Source organism: Corvus hawaiiensis, chromosome 4 (assembly GCF_020740725.1).
Source record: "Corvus hawaiiensis isolate bCorHaw1 chromosome 4, bCorHaw1.pri.cur, whole genome shotgun sequence".
Lineage (NCBI taxonomy): Eukaryota > Metazoa > Chordata > Aves > Passeriformes > Corvidae > Corvus > Corvus hawaiiensis.
Window position 1 is genome coordinate 15,005,217 of NC_063216.1, and position 23,173 is coordinate 15,028,389.

The 23,173-nt window shown below is 36.9% G+C and overlaps 1 protein-coding gene across 4 annotated transcripts in view; it reads left to right on the top strand.

Annotated features, from left to right (window-relative positions):
• The window catches only part of CCDC91 (coiled-coil domain containing 91), a 117,351-nt gene extending 101,265 nt beyond the window's left edge, over positions 1–16,086 (top strand). For all 4 annotated transcript variants that reach the window (XM_048301330.1, XM_048301328.1, XM_048301329.1 and 1 more), the window contains one exon: positions 14,883–16,086. In XM_048301330.1, coding sequence (XP_048157287.1) covers positions 14,883–15,002 — 120 coding nt within the window. In that variant the 3' untranslated portion in view covers positions 15,003–16,086. The remainder of the gene's footprint in view (positions 1–14,882) is intronic.
• The last annotated feature ends 7,087 nt before the right edge of the window (positions 16,087–23,173 follow it).

Sequence of the window (23,173 nt, forward strand, 5' to 3'; positions counted from 1 at the left end):
ACTTTGTGTGTCAGTGGTGGAACAAGTCCTGTACGAATTCCTGGCACACCCTTTCGTCGTTCTCCTTGGTAAATTGGCAGCTTCTTCAAGTTCCCTACCTGTGGCAGGTAAGTTATTGTTAATCCCTGGTTTGAGTCATGGGTGCAGTCTACTCTCTGAGTCAGATTAATTTGCAACCCGAATTCCCATCAGGGATCAGTGTCTTAGAGCAGTGTTTGTATAAGATATTCCATACATCCCATGTAGATCCAGACTGCAATTTTTCTCATATAGAGGACAGTTCCTATGCATCATGAGACATCACAGAAGCTGCGATTAAGATAGGCAGGGCTGACCATTCCCTTCTTGGGCAAGAGATCCCAATTCCTTACGTGGAACAGGGGCTCTATTTTACATTGCATTCCTTCCTCTAGATCCATCTAAATGGAGAGATTACAGAAGGCTGGAGACTGAGGGGAAAGAGAGGGAAAAACTAACAGTAGGAGCAACACACTCTTACCTTGAACACACTGTTTAGGAAAAGAATGTGGGAATATGAGAGATAACTTAAAGAGATGCTGGTAGGAGGTGTTCCAGTAACAGAGTTCTGATATTAGGATATCATATCCCTGTGAATAGGAAGGATCCCACCTGAGAAACTTGTGTCAGAAATTGGTGACTTTCATTTGTTGATCCATTCATGTTAAGTCATTTGCAAGATCATGTATCAAAACCAGGGAATTTAGTTTTGTAGGTAAAAACTCTTATGCCCTTAGGCAGTTATTATCAGAACTTTGATATGTGTTATTGTTTTGCAAGTGTGCTTGATTTCAAGAGTCAAGCACAGCTTTCTTCTGAAGGTTTATTATTTGAAGACAAGTGCAAGTGGGAGAGGTTATGAAAATCAGTTTAAGTTATTAATCTCAAATGAGTGATTTTTTTTTGCCTTTTTTTTAATATAGTACTTGCTATATTTTAATATGCCTTAGAACAAAATAGGGTGTCATTACCATTCTTGTTCCTGAATGTTTGGCTTGGCATTTGATGCAAGGCCTCAATTGCAGGCTGACGTGCCAGCAGCTCAAGCTGAAAACAAGACTGCGGTGGGCAAACTCAAGATTTAATTTCAGAAAGAGTGTTTATATTTTCCCTGGGGCCCCATTAATGAGAGTCCAAACCCTAAATGTTACCACCAACACATTTTAACAGACCAGTTTCCCAGTTTTTAAAGTGTGGTGTCACCTTGAGTATTTTTCTTTCAATGTTTTCCCCTTCTTCTGACTTTTAAAGAAAAGCAATGAAGTTGTATCATTTTTGGCTGAATTCAGTGTCGTGTTTGGGGAACATAAAGTTCTGTGTAATGCAACAAAGTGGCATTTTAAAATGTTTAATCCTATCTTCTGTTTCCATATCAGCTATTTTAATAACAGCTCTAAGTTACTAGTGCAAAACTTCGTGTTACTGCAGAACACACCACCATCCAGTGTGTCCTAGGGTTCCCCACAGTGATGTCCTGATTCCACCTGATGTCAGGACATCTGTGCCATGCCCAGGACAAACTTGTGACCAACAAATCAGTGCCAAGAGAGACAGTAGTGATGGGGTCACTGAGAGTTCCTTAGCTCAGTTTCCTGCTCCTTCAGCTGGGCCTGTTTTGTGGCTTTAATAGGATTAAAGAAACATTTACATTGAGGCTTTAGGAGCATTTTCACACTGCTCCTTTACCCAACTCAAAGAGCAGTATAAATCCAAAGGATTAAGCCAAGGATTTATGGGAAGTTGTAGTGTAAGATGAGTTTGGTGCACCTGGCTCTCCTTTTCTCCTCTGTGAATAAGGATCCTGAAGCACTGTGATGTATCTGCATGGGATGCAGAAGTGAGCCTGGCATTCCTTCCTGAACTTTTAAGTCTCTATAAGCTTTGAAATTATTGTTTCTAAATATTAAAAGGAAATGATAGTTTCCTGTGAAGGAATATAGTATTTCTATCGGTTGATCCTATCAGGCATTTTTCTTCGGAGGACATTTTGGCATTTTTCTGCCACTTTTCAATGGCAAAACATCATGCATTTGAGAGAATTTTTAATTTCCGGGAAATTATAGTGCTCTGTCTTCAACAAATGGAAAGGAGAAAAATATACAATTCTCTGCCACTTAGTTTCATTGAAATACAAAGGAAATTGTTAAATAACCAAAATTATAATTTTCAAACTCTTTGAGTGATCATTTATGCTGATGAAAGCAATTTAGTTGAAACTACATACATAGCCCATGGTAGGTTTTTTTACAATTACTTTAGAGAAAAATTGCCAGAGTTTGAAATTCTTTACTTAAGTTAAAACTGCTTCATATATCCTTTTGTGCCTCAGTGTATAAATCTACAAAGACTGAGATTATGCCTGTACTCTTCAGTCAGGCGAGATTCCAGTTGAAACTGGAATCAAGTGGTATTATTACTGAGAAAATATTGTGCTATCAAAGCCAAAAAGGGAAAAAATAACAGGATGAATTATAACGTTAAGCAATGAGATGACTGGATACTATACTCTTTCAAAGCTACTCTTGTGATTGAGATGTATTGTGTTTTTAATCCAATGTGTATCGTCTTAATTACTGTAAGAGTAACTTTGGATTTGCTCTGAAAACACATAATTATTCAGCTGGCTCTGTGGATATAGAGTATTCAGAGGAATAAAGATTTGCAGTGTGCACTGTACTAATGTCACCCAGATCTATCTGTCAGTGGAGAGTGGGGTGGTTTTCTCATCATCAGGTGCTTAAGCAACACCTGAGATCTGGGGAAAGGCAAGATGTGTCATCCAGGGCCCCTCTCTTCTGCAAGTATTTGATAAGAAAGCAGAGGAGGCTCTGAAATGTCCCTGTTGTCCATTAGGAAGGCTGGCTGTGACAGGAGGAAGCAAGGCATCTGTACACACCTCTGGCCCCCTGTAAGTGAGGCTCTCCTGTGTTTCTCCTGATTCATCCCTCAGTGTTAGAATTTCATGCTGTACTTCTGGAAATGTGAGAATTGTAACCAGATCATCTGTTTGAAGATTGGTTGTTTTGCGTTCTGTATGACTTCCTCAAAATATGCTTGGATATTGAGTAGAGAAAAAAATTTAAAGTTCTTGATTAGATATGTGGAATTAAGCATTTTTAATGCAACTTGTGACTCTTGTCTATGGGCGTTTTCAAGAGACCTTTTGATTAACCAAGAGTAGGTAATTTAAGCAAAAAAAAGAACAAGAACAGCAAACCCCAGAAAAGTCTATGGATCCATGTTTGCAAATGAACATGAACACCCTTATCTTGCCATCCTAGTGAGAAAGTTAGACAGGTCAGCTGAATGTTGAAGGTAAAATATTTAATATTCTATTAGACCGAATAAGTGAATGTTTTGAGGAGGAGGAGGAGGAGGAGGACTGTTACCCAGGGTTCCAACAGAGGACTTTGGGGAGTTTTTGTCATTCCCATTAAAATAAAACCTTAATTCATTTGCTGTCTTTCAAATTCATCTATATGCATGTAACTGTATTTGTATTTCACTGTCATAATTCAGAATTTATGAGTATGTACAACTAGGTATTTTTGTAACATAGCAGTTATAAATTTGATCTTAAGTTAGTGTAATCCACATTGCTTTGTACTAGATGGAAAATTTAATCAGTTCAATATGATCACTTGGATTAATTAAAGCTAAGAATATCATCTGAAATTTTATTTTCTTAGTCATAGGTCAACTTCTTGGCTTTTTCCAAGTCCCTGCTGTACCATTCTCTTAGCACCAAGGGGATCCTAAAGCATCTTAGAAAGTTAATGATGGCCGTGCTCAGCAAAGGCATTTTGGCATGCACCTGCAAGGCTGTCAGATTGCAAAAGAGAAGAGGCAATTGTTCCACTCTGATTTATTTTGAGTTCCCAGTGCAAAGATCAGAAGTTGGGTCACTGCCTCTTCCATCCCTAGATTTTTGTGATGCTATTTTAATTACACTGGAATTGAACCCCAAAGAGACAAGGACAGAGTACAAAAGGGCCTTTGCTCCATTGTTTCTGTGACACACAGGGACAGTTTTGTGGTCTCTGTGTTTGTGTTGAGAAGATCCAGAAATCACACTCGTTTTAACGAGGTGATATGTAGAATTTCTCTGTCCATGTACCAGGATAAGTCCAGAGTAATTGCAGAGCCACCAAAGTCACATTACTTGGCAGATTGTCTTGGCTGTACAGTTCTGAGGGCAAATTATTTTTTGTCTTGTTCACTGCACAAATGAAATGAGTAGATAACTTTGTGTATAAGGATGGATTATTCTGTTCTGAACTGTGTTTTCCTGCAGCTGAGGAATATTCAGAGTTCAGGGTTTGTTTGGGTTTTTTGTGCTGCTTCTCATTTACACCCAAATCCTTTTATGTGGAGATACTTGAACCTCAGTAGTTTTATCTACTTACTCTTTTAGCTGGGGAATTATTGGAGACTTCTCATAGTTGGTTATATGCAGGAAAATTCAAGGTATTTTTACCCCAAATCTTGCAGCTTCTTTGCTCTACTTCTCAGGTATGTCTGTTGCTGTTTTTATCCTTCTGCTGAACTCTGATTTAAAAAAAGTAAATGGTAAAGTTGGATTTACCATATGTGTTTTGATTAATCTTTCCTATGATTATTTCCTGCAATTGGATTCCTACAGCAAAGCCAGTGGGATCAAAATTTGAGACTTAATCAAGTTGTCTATGAAGCTAGAGAAACATGTAAAGAAGTAAATTTTCTTACCTACAGCAGTAGCAAGATTAGATAGATGAAGCAAAGTGATGTGGTTTCCTGTTTACTTTTTGCATCCAAATCTTAACCGTGTGTTAGAAATCCAGCAAGATGCTTCAATGACTTATAGTTAATAAATATATATGTTATTTTTCTGCTTTGGCTGCAGGCTACTGACTCATATAATTTGGTCAAGTATCTTTTTCCCTCCCTTGCCCTCTCCCTCCACCCCACCCAGCTAAGCAACAGTTTATTCTCTCTTAATTTAGTAATGCAAAATAAGGTATTGCCAATGTGAAAAACTGCTGTTCTCTTTGTGGTTGTATGTTCTGGGTGTTATTATTTCTCTGCAAAGCCTTGACACAAGTTTGCATCTGGAAGAGCAGCAGAATAGCCAGGCAGGTACCCAAAGGAAACTGCTTTGGGGAATACTTCTCACCCTGTTGTTGAGAAGTCTCCGCTGGCTGGCAGTTGCAGGATTTGGAGTTGTGTGGAGCAGAAAGCCTGCAGATTATTGTGTTTTGCTGGTGATTTCTCCCTCCTCCTCTAGAATTTTCCTGCTTGTGGTATTGTAAGTGATGACCTGCTGAGAGCCATGAGTACTCAATCTATGTGTGTTTTAAAACAAGGAGATCTTGTCTTTGATGACATTGTTGCAGCTGCAACTTTATGAACTGCTTCGCCAGCAGCTGCCCTGAATTTTGCTGCAGTAGCTTGGCTTCAAATTCCAAACTGAGTTTTCCAGTAAAACTTAGTAAAAAACATTATCAACAGCTTCAGTCTTCTCAATACTGAATACATTAGAAAGTGTGGTCTCAAAAATGTCTGTCTGAATAGTAGGACGTTAATTTTGTGTTCCCTGAACTTTAATTACATATCGTAATGCATATATATTGCCACAGATTTAATGCTAAACTTATCACAGATTTGCTGCAGGCTGATTTTCCTTGTTTAATTTCTTTGTGTGAATCCATCAACTCTAATCTACAATGGCAATTTTAGAAAGATACCTGCGTTTCATGTGATACCATCTTTGCCCATGACTTCTAGAATATACTGTTTCATCCTGTCACATTTTAAGTTTCATTAAAATGAAAACCTGGCTGTTAAATCAAGTGTTCCTCAAAAACCAACAGGTGGGATTTTTCTCCTGCAAATTCGGTGTTTACCAAACTCCAGTGTGTTGTTAGGGGATGCTTTGCTTTAGAGGTAGTGGCATATGGTGTCACAGTTTCACAGGAGCCTTCAAATAATCATGATGCAACTCCAGTCTCCTTGATATCTAGGTAGATTAATTACAGCCTGACTTACTATGTTGTTTGTAGCTTCAGCTTTCCATATAACACAGTTTTTTCACCTCCGAGCCTGAAGCAGTGATTCTCTGTCATGTGTGTTATGAACCACCTGTTACACTTCTCAGAGGCAAGGAAGTTGTGCTCCTGCTGGGTCTCCTGTTAATGAAGGATCACATTAGGTATAGATGTTTAGAAAGCACCCATGGCAATGGAATAGCAGTTACACAGCTGTGGTTTCACAGCCATGCAAATTATTAGGGTATTTTTTTTTTCTGTTTGTATATACTGCAAACACTTATGATGCAAGGATTATTTCTATTTTACATGCTTACAGATAATGCAAAATACATTCTCACAGTTACAAAAAAGATTGTTTTTATTAATGTCTGTATTTGCTGTTTGCTTTTCAGTTATGCTTAATTAATCCATTTCTGTAGATATAATCTGGGTATTGTAAGGCAATTCTGTGAGCGTGACTCAACGTGAGCCCATCAGATAACATTTTTTCGTTTGATTTGATAACAATAGCAATTTTTATGTGTAGGAAGATTGGTGCTGCTTTTAACCAAGTGTGGTTACCGTGGGTTAATCTAGAGCATGTTCACATACTGACAAGTGAAGCAGATCTTTGCTACCAGATCTATCACCCAGCCCTGCACTCAGGGCTTTTCAGGAAGCATGGTCTGATAGTCTTCAGGCATTTTCCCGGAGAGGTGGCAGTTTGGGTTTGTGAAGCTCCACAGAAGCTCTGTGTAATCTCTGCCAAGTCATTTGTAGCTGTATTAAATCAGGATGTGATAGTGCCCAAGACTGACTTGGTTACTTAAAACAGTTGGAGATCAAGAGAAAACTATTAAGGACTTCTACACTCTGTGAGCACTCAGGGTCTGACAAGCCCAGATAGAAACCAGTCTGAGTCACTTATAAATCCTTTATTTGGGTGCTGTTGTAAATTTCTAGTTCTTTTTTTTTTTCCTGTCAGAGGAAGTGATCTGATGAATTTGGCCACATTGTGGTTAGTCTTCTGCTTGTGCCTGCCTTGTGGAGACTGTAAACCTGTGTGTCTCAGAAGCTGTGCAGGCACTTGCCAGGGCCAAACAGTAACTATTTATCAGTCAGAGATTTTGAAGACACTGTTTGCATGTGTTTCTGTATGTTTGTTTCAAGGATCTTGAATCTGTGACTTCAAACCACAGCAATCAGATTTGCTGGACCAATCAGAAATTACAGTAGCAATTATGGTAACTCCTTATTTTTAGTGCATGGTGATAGTCTATAAATAGTTTGATCATGTTTGTAATCTGTTAAGTAGGTAGGTGACTCCAGAGATTTCTCATGTGCTAATGCACATAAATATTTCCATTATTATTTTTGTAGACTTAGAAAATGCCTATTTTTCACCTTCTACAGTAGTCTGAGCAGGTGCTGCAACTTTTTTTAGTTCTTTTTGCACTCAATCTAATTTCCTTGACTGAAAGCAAATTTCTTTCTCGTATTTATATGAATGAAAGTTAGTATTTTCTTACACTCCTGGGTCCAGCTGGGAGACAGTGGAGATTCTGAGACGTTTGACAGGGTGTTTTCCCACCACCTTCAGCAAACCAGGCAAATCTGTTTTAAAGATGTGTCCAACATATGGTATTATTTTAATGATCAAGTTCAGAGCATAAAATCCTTAAGGTTTAGAAGTTGCAGCATTATTTATTTAAAAGGAAAAAAACATTTTCACATAGCAATATAATTTATTAAACATCACTCTTTCCTAGAGGTTGTGTTGAACACTGATGACTTTCTAATGTGTAGCAGATACTGTATAAATTACAGCCATGAAGAACCTTGTTTTTATATACTTAGTAAGTGTTATCAATAGTAGAAATTCACAGGTGGACAGACAAAAATGTCCTGTCCTGGGATTAAATCTAAAATAAACTCTGCTGCACATATGTACCATATGGATCTGTTTTCCTTCTCATCCATTATAGAAATGAGAGGAAGTAGTTCATTGTTTCCTCATCCAACTCTCAGATTTGCAGGTTCCTCAAGGTAATAATTTTTCTATATGGTCTATTTAATATGCTAGGGAGTTTTTTTAAAGCCTTCTGTTGAATCTGTGGGGAGAAGTTCATGATAGTGCACCAGGAAAGAGTTCTGGACCCATAGTTTTACTAGAAAATATTATCATGTAGCTGAGCTACAGAAAATTTCAGGATTGCGTCAGGCTCATTCACTGGGGTGGGTTAGTTGTGGGGGAAAAAAACCCAAAGAAAACCTGTCTATATATCATAAAAATTGTACAGAGCAAACCCCTTGTCTTTGAATTTTCCTCAAAGAAGGGCATCTACCAGTCAAGCACTGAGAAGACACTGATGAGTGTTTAATACCCTGCAAGAGTCTGTTGGACTGGATTTGTAGGCCAATATCCAGTAGAGTGGAATCGTAGCACTAAGTTACAATAGTGCTTTGCACCATCAGTCGGGGCAGGAGGAGCCTGCAAAAGTTAAGGTTTTAATCACATGAAAAGCCATTATTTTTCAAAAATACTTTGTCTCTAAAAATGTTTAGAGACATTTAAATGGATTTAAAATGGAGCCATTTATTCACCTAGAAATGAAGTTCGGACCATTGTTCAGAAAGGCCATAACTGTAATTTATTACTCAGAGTGATGCCAAAAGGATTTTAAAATAATCACCTATTGTTACAGATGTGCATGTAATTAGGCTAAACAGAAATACCTAAAGGCAAATTCAGTTGGAACATCAATGGTTGACTCTAAGCAAGAAGCTGTGTTACATCTGGATTAACTGCTCCAGGAGCAACCCAGTATACTTTTATTGCATTGTCAAGCAAGTCCCTGCACAGAGGAAGGAGTGCCACTGACAGCATTTTTTTAGCAAATTATTTATATAGATGAACAAATCAAGCATCACTATAATTTCTTCCTTATACTTAAGTAATGTATATTCCCAATTCCACCGATTTCAAAGGGATTTAAATTTGTTCCTCTACTTCGTAATAATTAAGTACAGAAGTATTTAGAAAAGCAGTCTGTCATCATCAGCACTTTTGACTGGTGTTCTGCTCTCCATGGACACATCCATCTAAGTGTTGATCAAACAGTGCTAAGTTTGAACTGTAGAACAAAATGAAAAATCATTCCAGAGTCTTTTAAAGTAAAAATGGGACTTTCTAGTTTAGTCTTTTTTTCTTCAAAAAGGATGTTTAACAAAATTATTAAAAAAATATAATCTGAAATATGTCTGTCATAATTCTTCAACTTGTATTTACTTTCTTTTATATAAAAGTTTTTTAGTTAGTACATTTATATAATACAAAACCATACAGAAAAATAGCAAATTTAAATGAGTTACAGTTTGGAAACAGCAAATAGATGAAGCTTTAGTATATTTATCAGTAATAAAAATACATAGAGAAATTAAGACTAAATAAACTAGGATAAACCACTTTAGCAATTATTACAAAGCCTCAATTGCTTTTACTTCCAGTGTCAAAATGTCCCCTTTCTACTGAACATTCCTCAGAGAGGGGACAGGAAATATATAAAAGTTCTTATACTATGAGTCCTTTGAAAAACATGAAATTATGCCAGGCTGATGTCCATAAATAATTACCTGTAGCTAATCAATATTTAACTTCAAAGAAATGCCTTGGTGATGAATCCTATTCAACAGCCAACCAGCAGTTTACTTGTAAACACTAAATAAATGGAAAGCCTTAATATCAGCTGCTTAACTCCACCTTCAGAACCCATTCTCTTCACACATCCATCTCTGTGTTTTCAATTCCCCAGAACATTCATTTTGCATTTGAAATTTCCTGTCTTTTTATGAACATGATTTTCTTTGAGTAACAAGGATACTTTTAAGGATTTTAAGTCTTCCCCCACTGGCCCTTCCCCCTGTATGGATGAATATAAATGCAAATACCACTGCTGGAATATTTTCTTGATGAAGTTCTTTGCGTTTTTCCTGGAAAAATAACAAGACTCAAAAACTTATTGCTGATTTTATGATCTGAGGGAAACTTCTCTGCTTTGTTACAATGTAATGGCGTTATTTTTGTTTGTTTGTTTTATGTGTGATCAACTATAAAAACACCAGTAATAAAAGTACAGTTAAAAGCTTTCTTCCTTGAACATCTTTGCTCTTTTTTAATCTCTGGTCATTGCACGTGTTGAATTTCATGATAAAAAGAAGATGGCAGTTTTTACTCCAGTTAGTATTACAGAGCCAGAGTAGTGAGCTGAACTGCTATTGAATACATTAATCCTCTGATTATCATTTGAAGTACAGGTAAATTTTTCAATATGTATTTGAATAAATGTAGCTACTATTTCTACAGCTGCAAATACATTTGGTATTGGGAACATTTATCTGAGAAATAATTTTGAAAGATACACTTTTTAACATTTTTATATTTATACAGATCGGAAAATTGAAGAGCCATATGTAACATTAATTTTGTTTTCTTCACTTTTCTGGGTGAACTTCAGGCCACAGTGGGATTTATAACAAAATATACCTTTACTATGGTGAGATCAGGATTTCATCTCATATCCTTCAGTGCTTAACCTAAAATTATATTTTATTTTCCATGTGCTGTTTTATTAGTTACTAGAAAGGGAGAGTATAATTCTGACATACAGCAGTTATTTATAAAGTTCTGATTGGGTTTCTCCTCCAGTAATTTGAAGTATTTAAACAGGTTGGTGAATATTTAATAGAGGAAGGTAAGCATGAATGCCATGAAAACAAACCTGTTTGCAGGTGGCTATTGCAAGGGGAAGATATGGAGGATGTGCATGCTCCGTTATTTGTCTAAGAAACTAGTTTCTACTTTAGACATCATTCATGTAGACTTTGCTCCCATTTCACTGAAAATTTGAAAGATAAGATAAATCTAGGAGAATGTGGAGCTAAGAATAGTTGTTAACTTTGTTTTGGTTTGACCTATGGGTGGATGAAGTGATGCAGGGGAAGATGGGCTGACTTAAAGCAAAATATGGCAGCCTGGGGTGGAAGCATTCTCCTGGTGGTAATACAGTGCCTTTTTTTTTTTCATTTCCCAAGTCCCATTCTTGCATCCACTCAGGAGTTCTGCTGGGGCCTGTGCCTTTAGGTCGTGCCTTGCATGGCTCCAAGGCACATCATCCTGGGTGGCCTTTGGATACAAGGTGAGACCCCACAGGGTGTCTCATTCAGGCATCTTTGGCCAGAAGGAGTGTGGAAATGCACTTAGCTGAGAGGGGAACAAACAGCACTGAATGTGTTGGATGGTCCTGCAAGACTGCTCATTTTTGGTAAATGAAACGTCTGAAGGACAGTGGGAATTTAAGGACTGGAATTCAAGAAGTGTTTTTCCAAGTCTCATACATCCAGTTTCTCAGCAGGATCCATACAAGTGCCTAGAGAGGCAACCTCTGGTTCTTGAGGGGAAAAAAAAATCTGTACAGAGTTAAAAGATACTGTTGAGTAACCTAAAATAATGAAGTTGAGGAGCATTAAAACTTTGAGCTAATTACAGCTCCACCAACTGGACACAGTCTAAAGAATTTGGGAACTTTGAACTGTTAGATTTCATAGAGCGAAAGAGAAACATTGACTAACAATGACAACAGTGACAATATGATGTAGGAAAATGCCCTTTCTTGGCAGATCTGAACCAACATGATCCATTTTTCAGCATCTATAGAATTAGAGCAGTTAGTTTGGTTTGGTTGTGTGAATGCCCCCATCCTAAATATGTTATTCATACTGACTACATTTGCATATGAGTCACATTCAGTTTGAGTTTGCCAGATGTCCATTTATGTTTGTTTAAATAATGAGATCATTCCATGAAGTGAACAGGACCTAAAAGTACAGAGAGGAGACTGTTTGGAAAAGCGAGATTTAAAATATCTTTTATATTTTCCCATTTTGTGGTATATTATGCAAGCAGGAGCACAGCAATGCAGAGGCACTCTTCAGAAAAGCTGTGTCCATTGGTAACTGTTCATTAAATAATATGTTATATAAGAAAGATTCATTGGATTTGTTTCTATTTCCCAGCCAAGCCAATTTTCCCATTAAGGAGCATGTCCTCTTTCTGAATAAATTCAAAAGTACCATTTTCAAAGCCAGCATCATTTGTTGCTTCTCGTGTTATGTGAAGATCCTAAGTTTTTTTGGGTTGTTTTATCTTTGACTAGCATGGAAGATTTTTAGAATGTCCTGCTCAAGGCAATGCTTATTCATAAACTGAGTGAAGAAGGGGGAACTGAATTCTCAAGTTTTATGTTATTGAATTTACATACACTTTTAACGAGCAATAAACTTTTCTTATGCACAAATGGAGATTACCAACTAACCACTTGAGTACAACAAAGGTTTCTCAAATGTGTACTTAATTCATTTGAGACTTCTAAAATCTTGCTCAAGCCTGAAGAAATTCTGTTTTTTTCATGCTGCAGCCAATCACTACACACATTAAACATTTGCTTTGGTACTTGATGAAATGAATTTAATCCTATACAATTTGAGATTGCAGCCTTGGTAAAGAAAGTTAACAGCAGCATAGCAGAACACACATCTGGCGAGCTACTCTGATCTCTTTAAAGCAAAATTTGCAAGGGAAGGCTGCAAGAAAAGAAAAGGGAGTGTTTAGCCAAAGCTCTTGGTCAAAGCTCAATAAAGAACTATCTAGGAGTATAATGATATAATATGCAATAAAATGAAATCACTAAAATTCAGTTTCGTGCTACGCTTCTCCAACTGATAAACCTACCAGAAGCAACAGAATCTGATGACATAATGTGAGAATTATAATTCTATTAATTGGAGAAAGAGGTTTCTCGTGTTGTTTTTTAAGATGCAACAAATTATATTGTGTGGACTGTGCTATATTTGTCCATTCAGTCCCCAAAGAAATATGGATCACAAGCACAAAAAAAAATATGCAAGCTCCCCCAAGCAAAATGCTTTGGTCGAGAAGATAGAAAGAAGGCAAGATACTTTTCAAATCAGGGAAATTGCACCAGCACAACAAAGTGGGGTTTTTTTTGTTCATTTGCTCCAGACTCTTCTAGATACAGCTTCTTTAGAGATTAGTCTGCTGTTTCTTCCATTTTCGTAAATGGAAGAACACTAAAGTAACAGCAGCTGTTACTTTAATGTATCAAGAACAGACTTTTCTGACATTTATTTGAACTAGATCTGCTTCAAAATCTGTTGTAAATCAGTGGGCTGGGTTCTCATCAGGCTGTGTATGGAGCTCTAATGCCTGCTTTTGTGGAGAGATGCAAAAGTTTCAACAGCTGAAAATTTGCAGTAGAGGCACAAGCAAACCAGGTCGGATGGGGGTCTGAGCAGCTGGTCCAGTGGAAGGTGTCCCTGCCCATGGCAGGGGGTTGGAACTGGCTGATCTTTAAAGACCCTTCCAACACAAACCATCCTGTGATTCCATGCTTCTATTACTGAAGGAGAGTTTTATGATTGTGTGGTGTTTAGAAAATATGTATGTGTTCTGCTGGTGACTAGATCTGACACATTCAACTCTGTTGAAACAAATTGCCAAAATATTCTAACTACCTGGTTTTGCGTAAATTAGAGGAACTTATGGAGCAGCAAAGCACAGGGACATAAAAATGTTTCCCTTTGTGTATGAAATAACAGAGCTGCAACTTTATCCTGAGTGCATTTTCAAAGTGAAGTGGGAAGCTGTCACTAGCTTTGCCTTGCATTCTGTGTTGATACTTTAAAAATAGTCTGTGTTATAAAACAAAATGGGCATTCAAGTGACTGCTAGAGCAACTAACTGGACTGCTGATTGATAAAACAGATCAGTTTTTGTTGAAAGCTGTAATTAAAGCTGTGAGTCCAAGATATATGAGTCAGGACATATTTTTTGAAAAACCTTCCATTTGCCATTGCATATGAACTTGTGCACAATAGTCTGACAGAAGTGCTGGATTTCAAAATTCCATTACTTCCTTTCCCTTGAGTAGCATAACTTTTATGTCATATTAGCCTTGTACCACTACCTTTCAGTCTCACCCTATGTCATCATTATATGGGTATTCAGTTGAATTTGGGCTGATTAAAGGATAGTCAGATTGAAAACATCTCTCAGTTGTGATAGTATTTGTTTGACATTTGAACTTGAACATTCAAATGGAAGGAATTTTGCAGTGAATTTTATTTATTAATTAATGTTTAAAAAGTTCAAATGCCTTTCAGTAAACCACTTTTTTGTCATTTATATGATATGACCTACCAGATCTTGCTATGGTATTCTTTTTTGGTGGGGAAGATTATCTATACTGCAAGTATATATTTTATAGATACATATAGTTCACATTGTTTGGCAGTAGGGGATAAAATGTAGGAACAAGCGAAGTAAATAGAAAAATGATGACTTTTCTTCTGGGAACTACTTAAACATGCTGCCATTTAACTTAACAGTAGGCTTTGAATTTTTGAATATGCTGTCACATTCATTTGAATGTGTATTCATGTGCATCACTTTAAACCTGAAGCAGTATTTTTTGTAAAAGCAGCAGCTGTAATTTCTATGGGGATTTACCTAGCATGGCAGCAAGGCAGTTTAGCATTTTCAAATAGCTTGTGTAGAATTTGACAGCTTTAAAGTTACTTTTAGCCTTCTGTACATTTTATTTTGGAGAACACAAATACTCCATTAAAAAGTTGTCATTAAATTGCACACATTGAAACTACACAGTTCCTTAGTTGTTGAATTTTTGTTGTTGAATATGGTTGGATTTTTGCTGACAAACCCTGGCATTTGTTTTCAGGTTTTCTTAAAGTTGATTGATCTTTTTTTTTCTTTTATTTCAACAGCTTGATGATGTTGTCCGTCAGAGAAATCTGCATAGTTTGGAACTTTTCCTTTCATGTGCACAGAAACAGTTAAATGTTTTATTAAAGGAAGAGCCAACCCCAGAGGAAAACAGAGACTGACATTCTCAGTGCTGCTGATACAGTGTGATTTGTGAAGCTGCAAATCTCCATCCAGCAAATGATGAATATATTCCAATCTTTTCGGATTGTATCGTCAAGTCAAGATTGATCTGAAATGCTTGATAGAAATGTTTGTGGATGATGTTCTTTTATTCATTTATTTATTTTACTACTGTTATCAGATAGCAAATATGAGAGGGAAAAGATCCTTGGGGGGAAAAAAGTTTGTTTTATTTAGGATTTGTTTTATTTAGGATTTTGCTTTCATTATATTTTCTGGTAGCCCATGGTTGAAGTTCTAGATAACTGCAGCAGTGATGAAAACATTTCCCTGTTATGTCTGTTTTAAATTTGGCGTCGTGTTAATGTGATTCACTGTAATTTCTGATATTTTAAAAAATGGAGACAAACAGTTGATTATAGATACAAATCCATCTCTATTTCCAAAGTATCTGCCCAAGTCCATTGCCTCAGGTGTGCCTGAGTAGCTTATTATTTCTCACGGCTTTTGATGTATAACAGAAGAATCAGTCCTGAAACATAAGAGTGTTGTCAAGCATTTCTTAAGTCATTTATAAACAAATCCAGCTCTAGGAACAGAAAAATTTAAAAACCAAACAGTGCATCTGTTTAAGGTAGTGCAAAACATTGCCATGACCAATGTATAGTATGTATTTTCTTTCTGTTTTACAGAGCTCGTTCAATTCCAAAAGTCATTTTCTCATGAAATTACGATTAATGTGACTGACTTCAGTTTCAGGAAGAAGATGTATGTAATTATGTGGAGACTGATACTGCACTGCCTCAGTGGAATTTCTGACAGAATAAGGAGTGCAGCTTGCTGACCTCACAAGCCCTTTCTAAATGTATTGAAGGAAGTAGAAAACTCCCCACTGACATTATTGGACTTTGGATCACTCATAGGTCTTCCTAGACTTGATAAATGCAGATGGAGTGGAATTTCTGTGCCTATACTTTATTGATTGTAGATTTGGGGCCTTAGTTATAGAAGATTTCTGAATGAAATAAGGGGAAATAAGTGTTATGCTTAGGTATGTAAATAAACTAAGAATGATCTCTCTTACGGTGAGTTTATCGGCCTTTTTTTGGTGTGGTTCTTTTTATGCAGAGGTGTTTTGGGGTTTTTTGTTTAGCTGATTTTTTTTCATCAGCACTTTTCATAAATTGCTTTCTTATAGCAATAAGGAATGGTTGCATATGTATTTGGCAGTATGAAATATGTATTGCAGAAAGGTAAGGTTTTTATTTAAATTTTTTTCTATGCTTCATTCTTGTAATGAAACCCAAAGGTTTTGTCTTTTGTATAGACAAATGTCCACTGAAGAAGTAAACAGTGCTGGTTTTACTAGATGATAATCTTACCCTGCAAATGCATTAAAATCCAGTCTTCTATTTGATACTTAATTGATTGATCAGTTTCCATTTTTTCTGGCAGACAAGAAAATCCTTTAACGTTAACGAGTCACCTACTGATTTTCTGTTCCTAAACTGGTGAAATTTTTGTCTCTGTAACTGCACCAAAAATGTCACAGATGTCCCCATGGGGTTTTTTTGAATGTAGAGGTACTGTAAAAGGAAATTGATTGCCTAGTGCTGTCTCACAATATATGTTTCATTGTGGAAATTTGGTATGAGCAGATTCCTAAGTGAACTTCGTGGTTTTGTTCTAGGCCTGTACATGAAACAATATTCCTTTTTTACTAAAGACATCCAAGCGTTCCCCTTCAAAGCCAGAGCCTTACATGTCTATCAACCTTCTCCTAATAAAGAGATTTGTATTCTGACTTGCAACACTATGTAAAAGCACTTTTTGGAGAAGCTTATGGTTGGAGTCAGTAAGATTTCACTGGCAACTGTGATGTATCTTTCCCATTAGATCATGTGTTATTTAATTTCAGCTCTTGAATATTGTGATTGTCACAGAGATCTGTAGGTATTTTTTTCTTAACTCTGACAGTTTTAGTCCTTTGATCTTCCTCTCTACCCTGCAAGCAAAATTACAGACTACACCACAGACATGCAAGACCAAATTGGGAGCTGGGGTTACATTCAAAACTCCAAGTCTCAGAGAAGAAATTTACTTAAACAGTAAAACCAGACCTATTCAGTAGGTGAGCTTTGCAGTATACAATAACTTGCACCTTATCCATACTGCATCCAAAGCTTTAAAGCTTAAGGATATTTTTCATTATTTCTATCTAACCATAGAAGAATGCAGTTTGTGGAAATCTGGGAGAAGGGAATCATAGAGTGGCCTGAGTTTAGGATCATTAAGGAGCCTTAATGGTCATCCAGTTCCAACCCCCTGCCATGGCCAGGGACACCTTCCACTATCCCAGGTTGCTCCAAGCCCCATCCAACCTGGCCTGAAACACTTCCAGGGATGGGGAACCCACAATTTTTCTGGGCAATTTGTGCCAGGGCCTCACCACCCTCACAGAAAGGAATACTTTCCTAATATCCAATCTGAGCTCACTCTCTTTCAGTTTAAAGCCAGGGACAGGTTTGCAAAACCCAGTCTGCCTCCTAGAAGTTGACACACTTTTTTCTTTTAATTCTTTTTTTATTCCTACATACACACTGGAGAACGATGTAAAAGAGAAAATAGCATGTTGTATGTCTGCAGGGTAGAAATTTATCTGCCTCTGAGGCCTGGCTGGTAGCATTAAATTTTGTGAAGACTGTACTGGGAGGAACAAGAAACCTTGGAACTAATCCTCAGAATCAAAATGCAAGAACTAGAACATCAGCAAAGCTAATATAATAGACATTTTATGTATATGGTCAGATACTTCATATTAGAAATAAACCATAAATCTTGTTATGTAAAGACATGGTTTGGACAGTCTGTTGTGTGTATCAGAAGTGACTTAAAATGCAGGGCAACAGTAGATCCACTGTTTAAAATGCTGTCTTTCATTGGTGTTAGTCAGGCCTACTCTATTTTAACACTTCTACTTCATGGTCTAGAACTGAGCAGTTCTAGAACTGAGCAGTTCTAGACCATGTGATTTGTGTGATTTACGGCCAATAGTTTACATGGAGTTAATACTGAATATTGTGGCATCATGCAGTCCTACACATTTGTGTTGTATTTCTGTAGATTTCTGTTGGCTCCTTACCTGCTTCCACTACAGGATTCTAGACTGGTTCTGAGACCACGTGTGTGCAAGTCATGCACTAAAGGGAATTACTGGCAACATGTTTTTTGTATACTCTCTATACTTAAGATACAGGAATATTTGAATTTTTGCCTTGCTATAAGAATCTCATTGACGAATTACACTTGAATTCCTTGAACCATTGAATTCCTTCATCATTAGGTGGCAGAACAAAGAAAAAGCAGTAGTCATTCGAGAGGCTGAGATCACGTTAGTATTTTGGGATTTTTGTGCATCTTTACATTGGCTTCTGATCAGAAGTGTGTCATGTCCTGCCAGCTCAGTAAATGACAATGTTAATTCCTGACTGTCTGAAGTTATCCATGCAGACATGACCTTAAAGAGCCTAATTCCTTTTCACACCAGAACTCCCTTAGAACACTCAAGACCTTCCTCTTCCTTTGCATATTTCCTATGCTCACGTTTGAGCTTACAGATTTTTCCCTACCTCTTGGATAAAGGGAACATGTGATAAGATTTTGCCTTGCTTCCTAGAACAAAATAGCCACCAATGTAAATTGTTTATCAGGGGGACACAGATAATTTATGCTCACTTTCAGATCACATATGGTGTCAGTGCAGTTATCAAATGGCCTTAGTTTAGGTACTGTAAACTCCATTGCAGGACTGACTTAATGTGTGGATGAGATTTTCTTAATTTTTTTTTTACATAGCTGTCTTGAATGCTGTATAGAAAGATTTTATAACATCTGTGGCATTCTTTATTCATCAATTGCCTGTAAATGTGCCAGAGAAACACTGGACTGGAAAATGCTTTTTTTACATGGGTACAATTCATGCCATCAATTAAATTCAATGTTCTTGCAGGAACTGACAAAAAACATGTTTTCTTTTCTGTGGTCTGTCCAAGAATATTGTTCTTTTGAGGAAGACTCATCTGCTACCATTGTTTTCATCTTTCATTAATTTTAAAGCCCACAAAAAATTAATAGTACTGCTGCTGAAGTAGAGTCATATTTCAACAGTAGAATATAGTGGGAAAACCACCCAAGTTGTACTATCAAGTTTTGTGTTTGCTGATTTGCTCAAGTTTTGTTATTTGTTTCACCTTTCAGTGATACAACATTCTTGTGATAATAATTATAATTATTATCCTATGATAGTAGCAATAATAGTAAAAATATTTTTCTGTGATAGATGTGGTATTGATATTTTATCCATGTCTTATATACTATGGAATTATAACCATTTTAATATGCATCAGAGATTGACATTTGCTTATATTGCCTGTAATTCCTCACATTTCAGACTTACACAACCAGCATTTTTTAGATGCTTTCCCTTGTGCATTCTATTATTTCCACTGAATAATAAAATGCACAAAGTATTACTGAGTAAACACTCAAACTATTAATGAATAATACAGTGCACAAAGTATTACTGAATAAGCACTCAAACTATTCTTTTTTTCAGATGACAATTTTAAACAGTTTAACAGTGAACACTAGTAAAACAATGAGATAATTTTAATGCACATATCCAAAAAATGTGATTCCCAACAAAATACTACAAATTTATCTTTTTTTTTTCATATTTGATAATGAGTCTGTAGTAATAGGTATAGAACAGTATCAGAAGTCAAATCATTGGCATTTGTTCTCTTCCTTCAAGTTAAAATATTTTGTCTTCTCTCAAAAGCCAAAGCATTCTTTTTTCATCAATGGCCCATTGATGGTCATCATATGCCTCTCTGCATTTAAAAAGAAACTTGTCCTAACTGACTTCCTCTACAGAATGCTGTAGGAGGCTGTTTAATCAAGGGAGAAACAGGATTGGTTTTGCTGAATGAACTTTGAATGTTGTTCCAGTTCTTGCACTACTACCAAATTAGGGCACAAATTAGGGCAATAAGTGTTCACGTCAATCTTGCTGCATAAACTTTCCAGAAGATGACTGGTCATGGTGATACGTGGCCAGTCTCTATTTTTGTGGCAGTAACTTTTAAAATTCCATTACTTAAACATCCCACTCTTTTATTATGGTCATTGATTACGTATTTAGAGCACAATTGGGAAGTGCTGGCTCCCAGGAAGTCAGCAGGAATTCTGCTGTTGGTTATTTGCTAATCAAAATGTCTTCCACGTGTCTTGGAATTGTGACCACGATGAATATAAGGCACACAGTTCTGTCTTTGTATGGTTCTAGAAATACACCAAGAAATCAAGAGCAGATTTTGTGATCAGTTCTTTGAAGAAAGTGTCAGCACTTTTTCTGTTGGTGGTGTCCTGGAGAAGCGGGATGAGCTGTTGGCTTGAGATGTTGGTGAGGGGAAAATGTGTGTCCCATTATTGCAATACTGCTGCTAAGAAGGTCTCATCTCAGAAAAAAGTATAACATGAGACTTTGTAAAATGATGCCATTTCTGCAAAAAACCCCAAATTCCTAAACTGAGGGGGAAGAACCCCAAAATAAAGTATAAATTAAAAATAAAATACAATAAAATATATTTTAAAATAGAAGTTTATGCTTTTTAAAACTTGGAAGCATTGCAAGGCTGACATGTTGACATCCAAATACATTAGTCTGACAAATGCTAGTAGGGGTTCCTGAGCATCCTGAGCAGAATGTTTTAGGAGCTTCTCTGGAGAAATCATGTTTGCTGGGGATACTACTGAATCAGCATGATGAACATATTCTTGCTTGATGGCTACACTAATGTTAAAATCTACGCAATGAAGAAGCCTTTATATGTCTGCCAAATAAAATGGAAGAGGATCCAGTTGTTGTGTCCTAAGACAATGTATCATCTGATCATCTTCTTGGGAATCAGAAATGTGTTTGCTTCTCGGATGAAATAATTTTTCATTTGCAGAGATTGGAACAAAAATTCCTGTAAGCTCCAATCAGAAAGTGCAGAAGGCCTACAAAGGACTGATAGTTACACAGGAATGACAAGACTACTTGGAAGAATACAGATTATCACAAGCAGGGTAAGCATCAAGTTGCACTCAGTTTGACTACGCCAATATGTAATATAAATGTCATAGTCACAATGTGTGTGCACATTTTCAACACAATTTTTCAAAGAACAGGTGAGTTGATGGCAGAGGTGACACAGTCATTCTCCATAATATTTAAGAAAGATTCAAATGGATTGGTTGATTAATTGTATGTTGGGACCAAATGTTGATACTTACTTTGGAGCATAAGCATCCAAAAGTTTGTGCTGGTTTTCACAGAGGAACCATATAACTCTGTTATCTGTAGCAATTACATGTTTTGATCAAATTTTTCCTCTTGGTTAAACTGCTAAGTCTTTTGTATCCCTTGTATACTCTTGTTATTTTGCAAAATTTAATTGTGGCCATCTCCAGGACAAAGCTTAGAAATGTCAGTTAACAACTTTAAAAAAGGTTTTCTACATTATAGCAAGAGTTGATCCACATTTTGTAGACTTTCTGTTGTTGACCTCAGTGAAATGCATGCATTTTTCCTTTAAAGAAGGCAAATTTGGAGTGCCAACTGGTTTGGTTTTATTAATCAAGAAAGCCTGTTGGTCAATCATGTTTCTCACAATGCTCTGAAAAAAATACATACTGTTACAAAAGCATCCAGAAATCAACCAGAACAGATGTGTTTGTTGACTTTGCCAGTCAAAGTTTGCTATGGATTTTACTCCTGCTGTTAAATAGCAAGGCCGGGACTTTGCTCATTGTTTCTATCTAATGCCTTGCCTTCTTCACAATGGAGCTTTGAGGGAAAGTCAGCTATACCACCCTCAAAAAGGACTCTGATGAAGAAAAACACTGAAAAGTGTTCCAGCCTGGAGTCCATCTGGGAACATGGTGCTTCCATCTCCAAAGACACCATCCTGTCAACTTCTCTAGGCAAATCTATCATTCTACTCCAAATTTGCAGGGGGAACTCCCCCACTTTACATAGATTGTAATGTTACGAGTCTTGAAGGGAAATGTTTTAGCACACTTGCACAGTGAGGATACATCTGGCACTCAGGAGGGGTTCCTAACATGCTGTGCTACTGTCTTGGCTTTTTAATGTTGAATTTTCTGTAGCTGCCTCTTGTGCATCAAGTTAAAATCACTTCAGATACTATGCTGAAAGAAAACTTGGAAAGATCTTGAATTCTGCATTCTTTTTTATTAGTGATCACTTCTGATATGTCTTTGTATAGAGAAGGAGGAGGTTTCCAGTATCGCAAAATTTTTGTCATTCTTCTAGTGACAGGTATGGTGTGGATCTTACTGCACATCTTCAAACACGAGTCCTTTGTCCTTAAAATTTGTCCTTGTGCTTAAAATCCGCTGATGGGACAGAATTCTTCCCCCTCAGTTTAGGAATTTGGGGTTTTTTGCAGAAATGGCATCACATATCATTCAACTTGTGTGCAGTTCTTTTGACAGGCTTGAGGAATTGACCACTTTCTACCCTTGTGTTTTCCTCTCAATAAATAGTGCCCCAAGATATATGTTCTTGACAATGCTGTAAAATCCTAGTCAAACATTATCATCAAATATGCCAAGATCTTCATGTATTTTTAAAAGCCACAGTGTTTTTAATCATTTTATTAATAAATAATCATGCTTTTTTATTGTCCTTTATGGGTTTTAACTTCTTAACATTCAAGCTTTCCACTGGAAATGCAAGTGCTGGCAAGTCTTTTTTCGCCTTTATGAGATCTGAGATGTCCAGAATCACAGGAGGTATGGTGTTAAAGAAAACATCAAATATTGAAAATTTTGTGATACAATTGCCAGAGGAATAGTCACGGCTGGAATGTGGCTCCTCTGAAGGAGGGTGTCACACTTCTGCCCTGCTTCTCCTGTCCTGCTGTTAACCTCAGTGACATGGTTGGAACTTCACTTGCCCCTCAGGGTGAGGGCTTGGGGCTAATTCACAGGGTGGTTTCCACTAATGCTATCTTCATTTGGGATCCTACAGTCTTCTGGTACTAATGAGACAACATAAGCATTGTGCCATTCTGTTGCGTTGTTCTGCGTCTTGTAACAC